The sequence below is a fragment of the Emys orbicularis genome, chromosome 1 (assembly GCF_028017835.1).
Source record: "Emys orbicularis isolate rEmyOrb1 chromosome 1, rEmyOrb1.hap1, whole genome shotgun sequence".
Lineage (NCBI taxonomy): Eukaryota > Metazoa > Chordata > Testudines > Emydidae > Emys > Emys orbicularis.
In genome coordinates this window covers 178,115,840-178,133,216 of record NC_088683.1, presented here as the reverse complement: position 1 = coordinate 178,133,216, position 17,377 = coordinate 178,115,840, and the positions used below count along the sequence as shown (strand labels likewise).

At 44.2% G+C, this 17,377-nt stretch overlaps 1 protein-coding gene across 1 annotated transcript in view; it reads right to left on the bottom strand.

Annotated features, from left to right (window-relative positions):
- Nucleotides 1–17,120, bottom strand: part of CRYBG3 (crystallin beta-gamma domain containing 3) — a 140,920-nt gene extending 123,800 nt beyond the window's left edge. Inside the window, exon 1 of the mRNA XM_065423274.1 lies at nt 16,981–17,120. Coding sequence (XP_065279346.1) covers nt 16,981–17,120 — 140 coding nt within the window. The remainder of the gene's footprint in view (nt 1–16,980) is intronic.
- Between the last annotated feature and the right edge of the window lie 257 nt (nt 17,121–17,377).

Below are 17,377 nucleotides of genomic sequence, written 5' to 3'. Positions count from 1 at the left end.
TTGGAGAAACGGAATAACATTGAGCTTCTTAAAGTGCTGCACTGTAAGGCAAGCTTTCCAGACCTCAAATCATTCTTGTAGCTCTTTCTTCTCAGAACCCTTTCCAATTTGTCAGCATTCTTTTTGATGTGTGGACATCAGAACTAGACACAGTATTCCAGTAATATTGTCACTAAAACCTATACATATGTAACACTAACTCTCTACTACTTGATATTCTCTTGCTTATACATCCAAAGATTATGTTTGCTGTCTTAGCAACCAGTTTGCACTGGGAGCTCATGTTCAGTTGGTTATCCACCATGATCTCCAAGTCCTTTTCTGAGCCACTGTTTGTCCCCCATCCTGTAAGTCACACCTACATTCTTGGTTCCCAGATGTATGATCTTGCATTTAGCTATATTAAGATACATGCTCAAGTAATCCCTGCTTCTCATGCGATCCTAATCACTCTGGAGAAATGATCTGCCCTCATAATTATTTACCATGCCACCAATTTTTATCTTATCTGAAAATTTTACCAGAAACTATTTTATGTTTCCTTCCAGATCATTGATAAAGATATTGAACAGAACTGATGTACGAAGAGATCCCAGTGTGACTCTGACATTTTGGAATTCAAACCAGACCAGTAAGGGGTTGTGTCACTGCCTACCCTGCAACTCTGGGTATCTTAAATGCTATGTATTCCTGGGGGCATTCTGCACCAAAAAATTAAAAATTCTGCACACAATATTTTAAAATTCTTCATATTTTATTTGTCAAAACAACACTATATAATCACGCCAGTTTCAATTATTTTGGTAATTTATTTCAAAATACCTGTCAGCAAGTATGTCTGTAACAATACAGACACACACAAAATTCCAACATGAGTAGAGAGTTAAAGAAACCCCTAGCACAGCCCAGTTCCTGTTTCTCTGCCCTCTCCTGCAAAGAGCCCAGCCGGGAGGCCAAACACTCACACCCCCTCCCCCACCAGAGCCCATCCATGGGGCCCTCCCCGGCCCAGACACTTTCACTCCCTCTACCCGAGAGGCCAGCTGCAGGGCCCCTCCGGCCCAGAAACTCACAGTGCTTCCCACCAGAGCCCAGCCACAACTACCCCCAGCCCAGACACTCACACCCCTCCCCCACCAGAGCACAGCCATGGGACCCTCCCTGGCCCAGACACTCACACCCTCTCACCCCTCCCGAGAGCCCAGCCACAGCCCTCTCCACCCCAGACTCGCACCCCCAACCCCTCAGAGGCCAGCTGCAGGGACCCCCCAACCCAGACATTCACACCTTCTACTCTCCAGAGCCCAAAGATCCAGAGGGAGAAACAGCCTAATGCTGGGTCCCAGGCTTGCACGGAGTTTCCTGCACACCACTGCCTTCTTCCTTCAAGGCGTGCTGGGAACTCCAGCTGCAGGGAACCCTCCAGTTCCCACCCTACCCCACCCTTGTCTTCTATTTCCAAGCTGGGGTCTGCTGGGTCCAGCGGCCCCAAGTGGCTGGCAACATCTCTGCAGCCAATTTCAATGGGGGAAATAAAGGAAATTCTGCATGCACAACATGAATTTCTGCAAAATTCTGCATTGCGCAGTGGCAGAGAATCCCCCCAGGAATAGCTATGGTGCTTTGGCTCACAGCCCTGACACCAACAGCCAGCCTACAAGCATGCAGGTCACACCCTGAATGTGTGGTCATACCTTCCACCAACCAGTTATTTTTTTGCAGAGTGAACCCAACAGCTGCCCAGTCGCAAAAAACTGTCTGCCCTGTGATGTCCAGCCCTCTCCTGGAACATTCACAGAAATTATTATGTTTGTTGTTTCTTTAAAAAGTCAATACACTGCAGTCATTGTCAAACCCCAGTTAAAATTGAACACACTTATTTCAATCACAGCACTATGTTGGTTTATATTAAAAGTAAAAAAGTTTACTTAATTAAAAAGAGAAGTTTTAAAGTGAGTTCAAGTATAAGGGATAAAGACAAAAAGGGTTACAAACAAACAAAAGTAAAAATATGCTTTCTAATAGCTAAGACCTAACTTAATAAGCTAGGCTCTTCGTTCAAGGTAATTTCCTCACCAATCTTCCTTTTCTAACTAGCTCTTAACCAGGATCCCCATAGAGTTCAAGGCATTGGTTTGCCTTGTCTCTGCGGGTGAAGGATAACTTCAGGGTTCATTCCCCCCCCTCCATCTCTTTATAGTCCAGTAAACCTTTGAAATGTATTCTTCTGAAATGTATCCCCCACATAAAGTTCCTTTTCCCAGTTCTCATGGATGCCATGCTGTCTGGTATAGACTCCATGATGTCTTCCCCCCCTCCCCCACCCGGGTGATTTTTACAATGCAAATGATCTCTTCCTGGAATCTCCGATACAAATAAATAGCCCACCTGGTTTGAGGTGTTGGCCTCTTCCCGTTGTGGAGAAAACCTGTTTATTATTTCCCTCTGACATGCCTGGTTTAAACCGAATTTATTTATAATTCCATCACATCTGCATAATCCCTTGAGTGTTGACTGTATATACATCACACCAGAATATTAATGATCAGTGAGATTTTAGTTTTCCAATGACATATTACATGACACCTTTAGATATTGATTATACCAATAGTGTGTTAGGTGTAGTGAGTATGTCAGGCCTGACAAGAGTTGCTGACACAGAGCAGTGAACTACCAATAGGCCTCTGTGTCAGAGACTCCACTTTACACACTTCAACTGGAAGATGACTCCCTGTTTACACTCACTTTGAGATTTATCAGTTAATCAGTTTATAATACATTTAGTATGTACTGCACTCATATTACATAGTGTTAATTTTTAAATCAGAACATCATGTGATACTACGTGAAATGTCTTACAGCAGTCTAAGTATATTAACAGTTACCTTTGTCCACCAAACGTGTAATCTCATCCAAAAATGTTGTTTGTTTGATAATTCCCATATTTCATAAAACCAAGTTGATTGGCATTAATTATGCTGACATCCTTTAATTCTTTAGTGATGTAATCCTGTATCAACCTTTTCATGTTTTAGCCCAGGATCAACATCAAGCTAACTAGTTACCCAGATCATTCAGTTTACCCTTTTTAAATACTGGCACATTAGCTCTCTCTCACTTTTTTTTTTTTTAATACTACCACCACTCAGGTACAACAGATGTTACTGTAGGTTACTTAGGCCTGGTCCCCACTAACCCCCCACTTCGGACTAAGGTTCGAAGTACCTTAGTCCGAACTTACCGCGGGTCCAGACGTGGCAGGGAGGCTCCCCCGTCGATGCCGCGTACTCCTCTCGCCGAGCTGGAGTACCGGCGTCGACGGCGAGCACTTCCGGGATCGATCCCAGAACATCGATTGCCTGCCGCCGGACCCTCCGGTAAGTGTAGACGTACCCCTAGTTAAAAGTGTCAGAGCTTTAATAGGTATTCTAAATGAATGATTAAAAAGGCCGTAACACACACTCGGAAGCAGGGAATTGTCTTATTGTGCTTTATGAAGAGACCTGTGTAGTAAAGGGGAAAGATTTCAATAGTAATATTTTTGGACAGCACACTCTATAATGGTGGGTGAGACTTGCCAGGAAAATTAAGCAACTCCAAAGAAAAGTAATATTGTAAGATTCAGCGTCTCTAAAATGAGTCCCAAAGCCATAAATGAAAAAATAAAATGTCAAAATTATGAATGGTAGCTCAGAGAGACAGCTAGACAACACTGAGAATCCTACATGGCGAGATTAGCAGAGGTTCTACTTTAGTTGTAATTTGTTGCAGAAAACTTCCTGTTCAGCCAGTGTTCATTCTCACGTTGAAAAGGAAGGAGAGGCAGTTTTGGGGGTGTAAATCAAGCAACGTCAATAGTAGTTGATCAATTTTCCTGTATTCCCCCCCCCCCATTCATTTTAAAGCAAATTCTTGACCATCTATTGAGGATTACAAAACCTGGCAATCGCCACAGCAGGACAATTATGTCATGCGGCTCTAAAAATCACCCCGTGTCTCATGATTATTCAGCCCCTTGCACAGCACTGAAAGGGATTGAAAGCACTCTTTCTTAGGACACTGGCAAGGTATCCGGCATACCTTTAAAAAAATAATAATGAAAAAACCCAAACATCTGGCACTGTTTTATAAACCTCTCAACTAGTTTTCTGTCACCTGAAATAGAATTACCTTTTCTTCCTCTATTGTGCAAACACAGGGATTATGACTCAAAGGCTGCCAATTGTTACTTGGTTGTTTAGATCTATTTTCAGGATAATTGGCTCTAAACTCACAGTACTAAAGTTAGAGCATGTGCGTAAGTGTTTGCAGGATCAGGGCTTTAGATTGCACAGTACTGTAAAATATTTCAGAAGCCAGTGGCCATAGCTGGTCAAAAAAGGGGAAATAATTAAATATATTGAAATTTCCAAGTTGTTTCCATTTGGTATGATTCAAAACTGAACGATTTTATTTTTCTAATGTCTTTCATTAAGTATTTTCCCCCTCATTCTTCCCTCCTTCCATACCAGGATTTGCCATTCTCACCCCCATGCCAGAATTCTACAGGCTCAGTGTGTCCCCCAATTCCACCAGGGGTTCCATGTGCACCCCATTTCTTCCCACCATTATTATTGCCTTCTTTCAGTATGGGAGACAATTCATTCAGAGTGTTCAACACACTAAACTCTATTGGGAGGATAAGCAGAAATGAGATGGGGTATTGTTATGCTGGAAGGCATTAACGGGTACCATCAACCGGTTCTTTGATCCGCAGTCAATTACAGAGGCACTGGAAGCTGTGGCTCTGCTAAACAGAGGAAAGGGCTCCATGTGTCCTTCATTCTTCCCTTTCCGGTTTTCTGATTTTGCCTCAAAATCAATAGGGTTCTGACCACTGGTGCCCTGAAATTTTGGAATTGGATTGGATACAGTGTTCAAAAGTTATCAGGTTAAATACAGATAGAGAAATGCCATCAAGTTGAATGTGACTACCACTTTTACAAGGGAAACAATGCTAACAACGGTGGCAAATTTTCCCTCAAGTTTCTATATGATAGGCGAGGCCTAAATGCCTTGCTCGTGGGAAAGAGAGTCAGCATCCATGCTGGGGTTTGAACATTGACGTTCCTGGCTCCCGATCATTTGATCAGGCCACACTATCTCTGAAGAACTGCTAAAGAGGAATAGCAAGAAATAAAGAAGATATGTGGAGAATATAAACATAAGGTGAGAGTTTGTGTTTAGAGAGTCAAAGGAAAGCAGACACAGCTACGGTACTTGAAGCGAATGGGAAGCAGGAGGAAGATTGGAAGGTAAGGAGAGAAAGGGATAGAATGCAGAGAAAGAGATAAGGAGAAAATATAAGAGAAAATAAATTCAAAGGAACAAATAGTCATGAATTTACAGGGAGAAAAGTGGCAATCAAGAGACTGGATTAAGGTAAGGAGAGTAGGGGAACAACTTCAACTTCTAAGTCCTCCTCCTCAATCTTTTTTTTTTGGTCAGTGTGTTGTACACCTTAGATGCACTCAAATTAACAATTCCATTTGGAACTTGTTTTCCTTGCCAGATTATGTTAAGCGATTTAGATTTAAAATTATTTCAGTTTTAACAAAGTCTAATTTCTTCTTGAACAGTTGATGCTGCTTGTTTACTTTTGCTTTTCATTCTACCAGGATAAGGAAATCAAATAGGTTAATTTCACTTTCTGTATATGCAGCGCTGTTTCTCATGCAGTATGACAGCTACGAAGTGTGTGAGAGGTAGAGGTATTTTAAATCCACAGAGAGAGAGCAAACCACACTTTCACAGTAGTTTTAAAAAAACCACATACAAGACAATCATTGCTATATCAAGTTTTATGGAACTTCTTTTTAAAAATAAACTCAGAACTGGACTAAACCCTTAAATTTCAATTCTAGCACTAAGTGAAATAAATGTGATGGCCCAAGATCATCCTCACTGAATAGCTTAATCTGCATTACATGCAAGAGAACTGAACAGCAGTACAAAGGCTGTGAAACAGAGAGAGAAAATTTTCATTTTGGTGCAGAGACTAGTTCAATATTGTTCACCGGGATTATAGCAGATTACATCAAGGTTTTTCTTCTGGCATCTGTCAAGCACGGCAACGAACATTAATACAGAATTCTCTCTATCCATTCTCATCTAATAGGTTAGGTGAAGTTTGCCATGTGCTACTCAAATAAGAATGCTATTATCTACTGGTACATACTTGTGATGCAATATCAGTAACAGAGTTTGGGTTATTTAAATTAGGTAAAGTTTTAAATAACTGCAACAACAGAATGAAACAGGAAGTCAGAACCCATTATACAAGTATTTTAAAAAGGAGACAACTAAGGCCCTGATTCTGCAAACATTTCCATGTATTCTTAACTTTATGCATATACGTAGTTGTACTGACTTCAGTGGGACTACATACAGTTTGTAAGATTGTGGCCCAATAGTGGTATTTGCAAACTGTAAAATATCCACAAAAAGAATTTATACAGGGAACCCGGCAAGACAGATTTTTAACAATATGAAATGACAGTGACCAAATATTATAATAATAATTCATTTCCCAATTACAAATAAAATGGTCAGGTATTTTTCCAGCTTTTAACTGATGCTAAAAAAAAAAGGTCATTTTTAATGGAAACTTTTCTGACATTTGCTTTGCATGTGCTCATAAGTAATAATTTGCAACCTATGATTCACTATACATTTCCCCCATCACGAAACTGTCTATACATAAAGTTTAGTACTAAATACAGTTAAGCCCCCTGGCCAGCAAAGCAACAGGACCCTGAATGACCTTGTTCCTGAGTGATTCTAATTTTAAAATTTCCATAACGCAAGTGAAGTTAGGCTCACAAGTTCGATTATATAAAAACAATTTTATAAAACCTAACAAATTCAAATATATTATAAAGGAAATGCCAATGGAAAATGTTTGAGTTTAAACATTCCCTTTCAGTGTTTGTAATCTAAACACTACAGCATATTGCTATTTTATGAAAATCTGAAAATGCAATACTGCACACTAATCTTAGTGTCCAAGGTGTATGAAGTGCAGAAAGTATACGAGTATAAAGGAGGGAGCGTCAGATTTTCAGCCTTCTTCCAGCTTTAACAATCTTAAATATTATTAGAAACACTGACAAGAACTTCCAAAAAAAAAAAAATCTTGATTTTTAAGCTGTCGTTATTTCTTTCAGTGGATAAGATGACTTTGGTGAGTTTTTATCATGCTAAGCCTATTACTTAAAACCTGGAAGCCCTGATTGCATGCATGTTTTGGAAGCTATTTTATATTGATTCTAGCATTGAATTTGGTCACCAGGAAAGGAATAATTACGCTAACTTTCACAACAGAAAAGAGTACATTGTTTTGTTTCATATAAAAAATAGCACCCTTGTGAATAGTGTGCCAATAACATTTTCCCTAGTAAATGTCTTACATTACTCTACTAGCTGTTAAAGCTTGGAAGCAGTGAATCAATGCCTACTTGCTTGATGCATTTTCTAGCATCTTGTTGAATCAGGGACTCTGTTACTATTGCCAGATATAAATTGTACTTTTTCCCTGTATAATCTGGAAAGAGTCATATGATGGAGAATCTAGGAACCAATTTATACTCCTGGGGGAATTCTATGCCAAAAAAAAAAAAATTAAAAAAAAAAATTATGCGCACAAAATTTTAAAACTCTGCATATTTTTATTTGTTAAAATAACACAATATAATCACACCAGTTTCAATTATTTTGGTAATTTATTTCAAAATACCTGTCAGCAACTAGGTCTGTAACAATGCAGAAAACAAAAAAGATTCCCCCAGGAGCAGAGAGTTAACCCCTATGACAACCTAGTTCCTGTTTCCCTGTTACGCATTTGTTGGGCACATCAGTCTGGGTGTGTCACACGTGCCAGCTGGGCACATCGTGGGAGAAAACTCTGCCCCTCTAGTCTTTTAGTCACTTCTCATTTTTTCATCCTGCCCCCGTAGGGTTACCATATTTCAAGTTCCCAAAGAGAAGTCACTGTCAGGGAGAGGTGGGGGAGAAGGAGCTAGAAAGCGGGTACAGTTGGAGGGGGCTGCATGTACTGGTAAAGGGTATTTGGAGGTGCTAGAGGTAGGTGTGTGTGTGTGTGTGTATATATACACTGGGAAGGTTAAGTGGGGGTTCTGTAGGGGGCTGTGTGAGGCCCCCCCCCCAGCCCAGACACCTGCACCCACTCCCCCTCACAGAGCACAGCCGCAGTGCCAAACACCCACACCCTCCTTCCCCTGAGAGCCCAGCCACAGACTCCGCTCCTTGCAGCTTCATTACTGTCCCACCGAGCAGGGACGACCCGTGCCTGCTGATAGTGGGGGGGGCACAATTTAAAGGTTCGGCCACCGCTGGAACAGCTCCAGTCACGCCCTCCCGGCAAGGCTCCCCCTTACCCTCAGGCTTCCCTCCCAGAAAGCAGCAGCCCCTCCCTGTTGCTCCTGCCTCTCCCTTGGGGCACAGCTTGCTGGCTCCAGCAGCTGCTGCACAGGGAGGCCTGGCCACACCACGTGACCGAGAGGGGCTGGCTAACTCAGAAACCGCAGCGGGCCTGCACCTCCCACACAAGTGCGCTGCAAGCTGGGTAGCCGGTCCCTGCCAGGTCCAGCAGCCGCTAGTGGCAGGAAAAAATGAAATTCTATGCGGAACATGAATTCTGGGCAAATTCTGCATTGCACGGTGGTGCAGAATTCTCCCAGGAGTAAATTTAGTTTATTTTTATTATTTTTCTGCTAATAGAGTTCCCTATAATACATTTTGGGAGCTGCGGGGGCGGAGCTTGCAGGCATGGGCACCGCATGGAGACCTGCTGCCCCCCTCTTCCTCCAGGGGCTGCAGAGACATGCCAGCAGCCAGCCGCTTCCGGGAGTGGCGTGGGGCAACGGCAGGCAGGCAACCTGCCTAAGCCCTGCTGCACCACTGGCTGGGAGCCACCTGTTGTAAGCCTGCACCTCACACCTCCTCCCGCACCTCAACCCCCTGCACCAGCCCAGAGCCCCCCTCCTGCACCAAACTCCCTCCCAGAACCCACAGCCCTCACCCTCTCCTACACCCCAACACTCTGCCCCAGCCTAGAGCCCCCTCCTGCACCCAAACTCCCTCCCAGAGCTTGCACCCCTCACTCCTGCACCCCAACTCCTTGCCCCAGGCTCAGCCAATGAACACCTCACACTTGAGAATGTTACATTGATTTGTGACAATCCCTGAAGGATTTTGGATCTATAAACCACAAATGACAGTAATAAAAAGTAAAATTCATGAAATGTCCAGTGGATTCTATGAGATTAGGTGCAGTGTCACCATATGACCCCAGCAACTAAACTTCCTCCCAGAGCTTGCACCCCTCACTCCTGCACCCCAACCCCCTGCCCCAGGCTCAGCCCGGAGCCCCCTCCCACACTCCAAACCCCTCGGCCCCAGCCCAGAGTCTGCACCCCCACCCCCTGCCCCAGCCTGGTGAAAGTGAATCAGGCTGGGGGAGAGCGAGCGACGGAGGGGGGGGGGAAATGGAGTGAGCGGGGTGGGGCAGATCCTGGGTTGATCTTAAATTCAAAAAGTGATCTTGTGCATAAAAAGGTTGGAGACCACTGGTATAAAGCAGTGTTTTTCAAAGTTCGGGTCGCGACCCAGTACTGGGTCATTGCATGCAAGGCATTGGGTCGCCTTGCTCAGCACCCAGTGACCTTAGCAGCTCTGGTCAGCACCGCCGACCAGGATGTTAAATGTCCCGTCGGTGGTGCTAACCAGCTAAGGCACGCTGGTGCCTACCTGTTCTAACACCGTGCTGTGCCCCGGAAGCGGCCAGCAGCAGGTCCAGCTTCTAGGCAGCGGGGTGACGGGGCTCCGCATGCTGCCCCCACCTTGAGCACTGGTGCCTGCGGGTGAGAGCCACACGGAGCCGCTTGCATGCCTCCGCCTAGGAGCCAGACCTGCTGCTGGCCGCGTCCGGGACGCAGAGTGGTCCGTGGTGCCAGGACAGGCAGGAAGCCTGCCTTAGCACCCCGCTGTGCTGCTGACCGGGAGCTGCCGGAGGTAAGTCCGCACCTCAACCCTGTGCCCCAATCCCCTGCCCCAGCCCTGAGCCCCCCCCAAACCCGGAACTCCTTCCTGCACCCCAAATCCCTCATCCCTGGCCCCAGCCCAGAGCCTGCACCCCCAGCCCAGAGCCCTGACCCCTTCCCATACCCCAACCCCCCAGAGCCCCCTCCCACACCCCAAACCCGACCACCAGCAGATTTCCCTGATGGGCCGCATGCCAAAGGTTGCCGATCCCTGGTATAGAACCTTTTTCCTGTACCATATTAATGACCCTGACTGACACTGGTTATTTGGTCTCTTGAGTATATTTCATAACAAAATAATGAACCAAAGTGTGGTCAAGCAATTGTCTATACAGTTTATCAACAAGACGTTCTTAGATAGAATAAGTAAAATTCTACCATTTTTAAAAGTTCTGTTAGAAGCCAAATGGATGAGTGGCACAATAATTTAATTAAAAGCCCACTGAAGCCCAAATTAAAGGTTAGAATTGACTGGGTTGTTTGCTTTTTCCCCCTCCAATTCAATGAGAACTTTGTACAAAGGCCCTCAAAATCAAACCCAAAACAGCCCCAAATTAGTTCACTTCTTCTGGTAGCTATTCAAATGAATGATGATACACTGAAAAAGAAAATTTCCTGGATAAAACTTGCTGAATGATACAAAAGATAACTAGTAGCATGCAAGTGTTTTGAAGAAGGTTTTGGTTATAACTCCCCGTTAAGATGAATGACTGGATAGGACAAGTTTCACACCTACCTAGAAGCTTCTTTTGAGCCAGATTTATTCATTTATTTTAAAGTTGGACAATTCCACAGAAGCCAAACATTTCTAACTGAATCAACTGTGCACTGATTTACATGATCAGAGCTGTATCTGCAACCAGAAGGGCTAGAGAAACGTATTGAAATTAAAGAAGATTCTCTCTGGAATATAGCAAGTTGGATGGGATTTTTCCACCCTGTGGATTTGGATGGCTCTGAGACAATAACTTTGGTGGCAATAAAAATGAATATATAATTTTTGAAAACAAATAGCTTAGCAGAACATAATGCCCAAGTTCAATGGAAGTTGATGCTGAAGCTGAGATGCAAAGAAAACATTCACTATATTTGAAGCCCGACCAACGTGCCAAAGGCAATGGTTCTGAAAAACATGTTTATACAGGCACACACTAGATGAAAGGTACTTCCCAGTTCTTAGAATTTTATTTAGAAGCATAGTAGCTCCATTAAAGATGTGGCTCCACTTTTTTCCATCACAGCTTTTAACAAATTGCTAGTCTGCATGTGTTATTTTTTCACAGGACATCTCAAGCATGTCTCATGTTTATCACATCTAAAAAATTGCTCTCAAGCATAAGTTATTAACCAAAACTATTAATCAAATGAAGCGCTCATGAGATTACAAGATGCTGATTAACATTATCAACAGTGATCAGAAAATTTCAAAGAAAACAGCCTTACTGGTCTAAAAAAGGCTCCCAAGACAGCAGGGGGCAGGATTTGCATCACCAAGCTGAGCATGGGGGTGGGCATGGTCCAAGAAAAAAAAAAAAAAAAAAGCCCAGAAATAAAGCGGCCCCAGAGTTAAGCGGAAAAACCTACAGGCCACAGGTGGGTAAAAAAAACCCACCCAATCTTGAAAAGGTAAACCCAAAACTTGCTTACTCTAAGCCACTTGGCAACAGATGTAGAAACCTCGGCATCATTTGTTCTTTGGGGGGGAGGAGAGGAGGGAAGGAAAATCAGCAGTTCAGTGACTCCATAGAAGTGTTGTTGCCTAAGCTTTAGGAACAATCAGATCTTTGGTTTTGGATACACTCAAGTTCTTTTTCTCTATGCTTTCAAAGTTGCAACTGGCCAGATTCATTCCTAATGTAACTCCACAGGGGATATAAGCAGTCAATGGAGATACACAAGGGATGAATTTGGCCCAGCAGGTCATACTGCTTTATTTATTCCTGTCCTTAGTTGAACCACTTCCCCGTTCTTAAATTCAGGGCTAGTTAAATTCTCACAATATCAAGATTTCTTTCTACATGTTTTAAATTTGACCCGATTCCAGTTTATTTCAAAATGATACTTTGTGTACAAAATTAACTAACTTGGCTTTATACGGTATTTGGCTTTATAGATTTTCCTAATATTTCATGAAAGAAGCATTCCGCAATTTACTTTATGTAGTCCATGTAATAAAAACATGCATATAAAGCAGCCTTCGTTTTCTCCATACTTTACCAGATTATACATTTTTGTACACTATGAAGCACACTACATAAAAATGGCAGAGAAACCTGTGGCACTCTTCCCAGCTCAATGGTTTTAAATGTACTCAATCACGTTAATTGATTAAGAAAGCCATCAGTGGCAACCAAATACAAGAAATTCAGCATTCCAAGCATATACTCTGCAATCAAGCAAGACAAAAAACTTGAGCAAACCAAATGGGACTCTTCATAACTTAACCAACACTTCCACTTTCAACAGAAGTCAGAGCTGGCTCTCAGGTTACTACACAAAGAATTGTACACCAAGGCCAGAAAGCCTCATACAAAAAATAAATCAGTGTGGACTACCTAATCAATAAAAAGCTCTTGATTGCATGCACTGAAATCATGGTTCACATTTTATCAAGTTCCCAGACTCCCAACCCTTCAGTCAGACAGAGGGAGGTCTACCATTCAATTAAGTCTACAAAGCTCATTTTTAAACTCCCAAATCATTGAACTGAACTCTCCCCACCATCACAGGCATCTTTCTGTTTATGGTGGGACAGCTTGAAGGAATCCAAATTAGGATATTTCTGTTCCCTATTGACCATAACAAGGAGCATGTTCTTAATGGCCCCTTAAGATCAGTACTGATCACTACTCCAAAGCACCAACAAAAAGAAGCTTGACTAGACATCTTTTGGTTGCCTTTTCACTTTCCAAGTCTGTTCCTCTTCCCTCTACATTAATCTCTCCTGGCAGAGATAACTTGCCCTGCAGCCAGAAAGATGCTTTTGAGTCTAGTATTGTTCTTAATATTTTTTTTGGGGGGGCAGCCTAGGTCACATTAATGAAAGGCCAATGGGGCCATGCCTACTTGGAATATTCAATATAGTGATGCATCAAATACTGAACATTTTGTAGTGACATTTAAGAACCTCTTTAATCACTATGCATCCAAAGGAACTTTAAGATAACCCATTCAAGACAGTAGTGCAAATTGCACTTTTAATTAGAGATGATCTCATCCACCACACTTCCAGTAAGCTAGAGAAGCAAGAGTTCTGAGGTAACTTTGAAATCCACATCTTTCGCAAGAATTACTTAGATATCCACCAGCTCATTGGATTGATCAGCATTTCCTCTGTCTATTTCAATGCATATCAATATCATTCCTGAAACGCCAAATTTAAAACCCATATATTAAATAAAAAAGGTCTGATATAGAAAAAAGCTGATCATCTGACAAGTTTGGTAACCACAAGAGACCCCAGTTGAGCAGTGTCAAACATGATACTCCATGCATCTTTTCATAAGAAAACTACCGTATATACTCGATCATAAGCCGGTTCGTTTATAAGATAACCCCCCCAAGATGGATAAGTAAAAATGGAAAATTTGTATGACCCATTCATAAACCGACCCTATAATTCAGGCGTCAGCAAACTTTGGCTCCCGGGCCATCAGGATAAGCTGCTGGCGGGCCGAGATGGTTTGTTTACTTTGTGCGTCCGCAGGCACGGAGGTAAACCTAAGTAAACAAAGTGTCCTGGCGCGCCAGCTGCTTACCCTGACGGGCTGGGACAGCAACTGGTGGGGAAATGTTTTGGGGGGGAGAAGCTGGGGGTCAGGGGAGTAACCCCTGTGACCACCCCCCGCATGACCCGATCCCTAGCCCGGGACCCCCACACTCTCTCCCATGGCCCCAGATAAGGTGGGAAGGGATGGGATGGGGAATGTCTCTGGCCTGGCTGGAGCTGCTCCGGCAGGCTGGGCAGCACGGCCGCAGCATGTTCTGCGGCACGGCCGCAGCATGCTCTGGCGGGCTGGGCGGTGCGGCCACAGCCTGCTCTGGGGGATGGGGCCGAGCGGCACGGCTGAAGCCTGCCAACCCCAGAGCTGCAGCTGCTTCGGAGGCTGGGGGGAAGAGCAGCATGGCCAGCAGTGGAGAGACTCTTGCCCCGCCTCTTCCCTTCTGGCTCTGCTGCCTCTCCTTGCTCCCTCTGTTGGGGGGAGAGGCTGTGTCCCACCTCTCCCTCTCTATACCCGTTCATAAGCCGACCCCCTTCTCTGGTGCTTCCCTTTTTTACTAAAAAAATTCAGCTTATGAACGAGTATATACGGTACACAGTTTTCTTTTCTCCTTTTTCAATCTTCTGAGGACAGTGGCCAGAAATCAGAAACCAAATACAGATCTCAGATCTTACTTCATTTTGTAAGCTCTCCTTACAATCAATGTGACACATTAATAGCCTGCTTCCTACTGTTAATACTTCTATTTCTTGTAGCCTTAGTCCCATCTATATGGGGTTGGATCTTCCAGTCCTTCTCCATTCCAGTCGATCTTAAAGTAGTTCCTCAGAAACTCCAAAGCTATTCAAATCCTTTTCTATGACATCCATCCATCTAGTATTGGGTCTTCCAACCCTTCTCTTACTCCCCACTTTGAAGTTTAACACCCTGTGTTTTATATATTCTTCCACATGTTCTTTTCACATGCCCAAACCCAACTAAGCCTGGACTCCTTCTGCTTTTCTATAATTGGTACCACCTTCACACTTCCCCTAATTCATTCATTCTGAACATGGTGCATCCTTGTAACTGCAAGCATCCACCTTAACATTATCATTCCCCCTGTATTCAAGATCTCCTCCTGTCTCTTCCTCAGTGCCCTGCATTCAGAGCCATACAAAAGTGCAGGCCTAATTACAGTCTTGTAGATCTTGCCTATCAAACTGAAAAGTACTCTCCTAAGGCAGATCACTCTGCTCACTTCTCTCCATTTAGTCTATGCCTTTCCTGTACTACTTATAAGTTGGTCACTGAATACCATTGAACCTAGGTACTTGGACTTCTGTATTTTTGGTACTGCTTAGGATTGTAACTGTAGGTCACATATTTCATATTAACATATGAACACACTATCAGTATTTGTATTGCAGTAGCATCTGATTTATAACACAGAAAGAGAAAGCTATAATAGTAAAAACTTTAAAAAACAAAACAAAACCCAAAATCCTATACCCAATATTGCAACCTTTCAGTTTCCAAGAAAGGGGTTAGAACTGTTCGGAAGAAAATTACCAAAAAAACCCAGAGACATTGATTGTCAGAAACTATTTTCTATTTGCAATGTTAAGAAAGTTTGAACAGTATTTTTCTGGTCTGCGTAACCCCAAAACCAAGCATTTAAATGAATGTTAGCAATTTTGATGCAGTTTATTTACAGTAATAGGGGAAAAAGCAGGTTGATAGGATACAGCTACATTTATACAGAAACAGAGAGGGCCAAAAGCAAAACTCTCGATCCAGTCACCAGCTGATCATCGGGGGTGCAGGTCTAAAGCCTGCAGCTCAGGCTCATCTCAGAAATTATAAAAATTGCACATAATGTCTCAGAGCTAGTCCACTGGTAAATTTCAAAAAGCATCACTTCTTGTCCTGTGGAGAGTCTTCCTGTCAAGTTTGTTTCCCTTCCCCAATTCATTCTTGAAAATAACTCTGGGGAGGAGAGAAACACTTGAGACTGACTAGGCAGGTACATTCGTGTCGTCACTTTAAGGATGGTGTTCTGGCTAACAGAAAATGAATCTTCAATTCTACATTGCTTTATTCCCCGGTGAGACACTTCAAAGTAGCTTCGTTTCTTCATTCACTAATTTGTCCCAGTGTTATATTGCTACTTACGTAGTTTCCATCAGCCCATCCAACTACCATATTCAATTCTCTTTGTATCAGAGCAGTCAATCCTTTCTTGCATGGACTGAAATTTACTCATCTGACATTGATTTCAAGGCGATTTTTAAAGCATCCTACTGTTTTATGGAGATTCTGGCAAGACGAGGTTCATAGTGCCACGCTCAGTGAAACTGTCACAGCTTGAAACCCTGCCTCTGACTGACATTGTGACATTACCTGCTCTTTGCGAGGCTGCTAGGTTGAGGATCAACAGAGGGAGGGGTCCCAATAACTTCTCTCTCTTGTAACCCAAGCTGGACTTAAACTTTACAATACACACACACACACCCCCTCTCCAAGCTGCTCAGAATATTAAACAACAACAGCCTCCCTCCTTTTTAGTGTTGTAATATCTGGAAGCGCCCCAGCTGCCCTTGGCAATTTGGCACGTAGCCACTGACTTCTGCTTCTCAACCTGTTCCAAGAGTTTGGTTGGCAACTGTTTCCCATTACACTGTGCAGTGCTGGAGGGAGCCAGAAATGAAAGTGGATTCAATGGGGCTAAGGCTAGGTCTACACTACAGCGGGGGTCCGACCTAAGATACGCAACTTCAGCTACGTGAATACCGTAGCTGAAGTTGCGTATTTTAGGTCGGCTTACCTAGCGGTGAGGACGCGGGAAAGTCGACCGCTGCCGCGCTGCCGCCGACTCCGCTGCCGCCTCCTGCCGAGGTGGATTTCCGGAGTCGACGGCAGAGCGATCAGGGATCGATTTTACCGCGTCTTCACTAGACGCGGTAAGCCGATCCCCGATAAACCGATTGCTACCCGCCGGATCGGCGGGTAGTGAAGACAAAGCCTGAGACTCAGTAGGTGCGGCGTACTAGAGATCTTCAGCGTATCCCTCCAGATCAAAGAGAGAGAGGAAGAAAAATGCAATCAAGAAAGCCAGGCTGAGGCAGGCAAGTTCCCAACAAGTTCCCCCCCGCTTCCTGATGCGACTGCGTGCTTACCTGTGCGTGGCCGGCTCCTGGAGGTGCGCCTTGTCCCCTTCCTCCTGCTCCTCCTTGGCCCGGGGAGGGCTCTTGGTGAAGAACCTGGAGAAACTGCTGTGCCAGGAGGAGCCAGTTCTCCGGCTGCCCCAGCCCGACATCTCCGGCACAGTGAGAAGGGGAAGCGGCGTCGATGGCTCGGGGCAGGACGGGATCCCTTCGCCGCCTCCCAGCAGCACAGCCCCCCCGCGCACCGCCGCGCCTGCCCTCTCCAAGTTCCTCCCTAGTCCATAATCGCAGAGGGGAAGAGCCGCGGGGAGCTGCACAAGCGAAGAGCGCAGGCGGCCACACTGACCTGCCCCGTCCCCCCAGCCGCCGCCGAGACACAAGAGCGGCTGCACGGTTCCCTGCAGCCCGC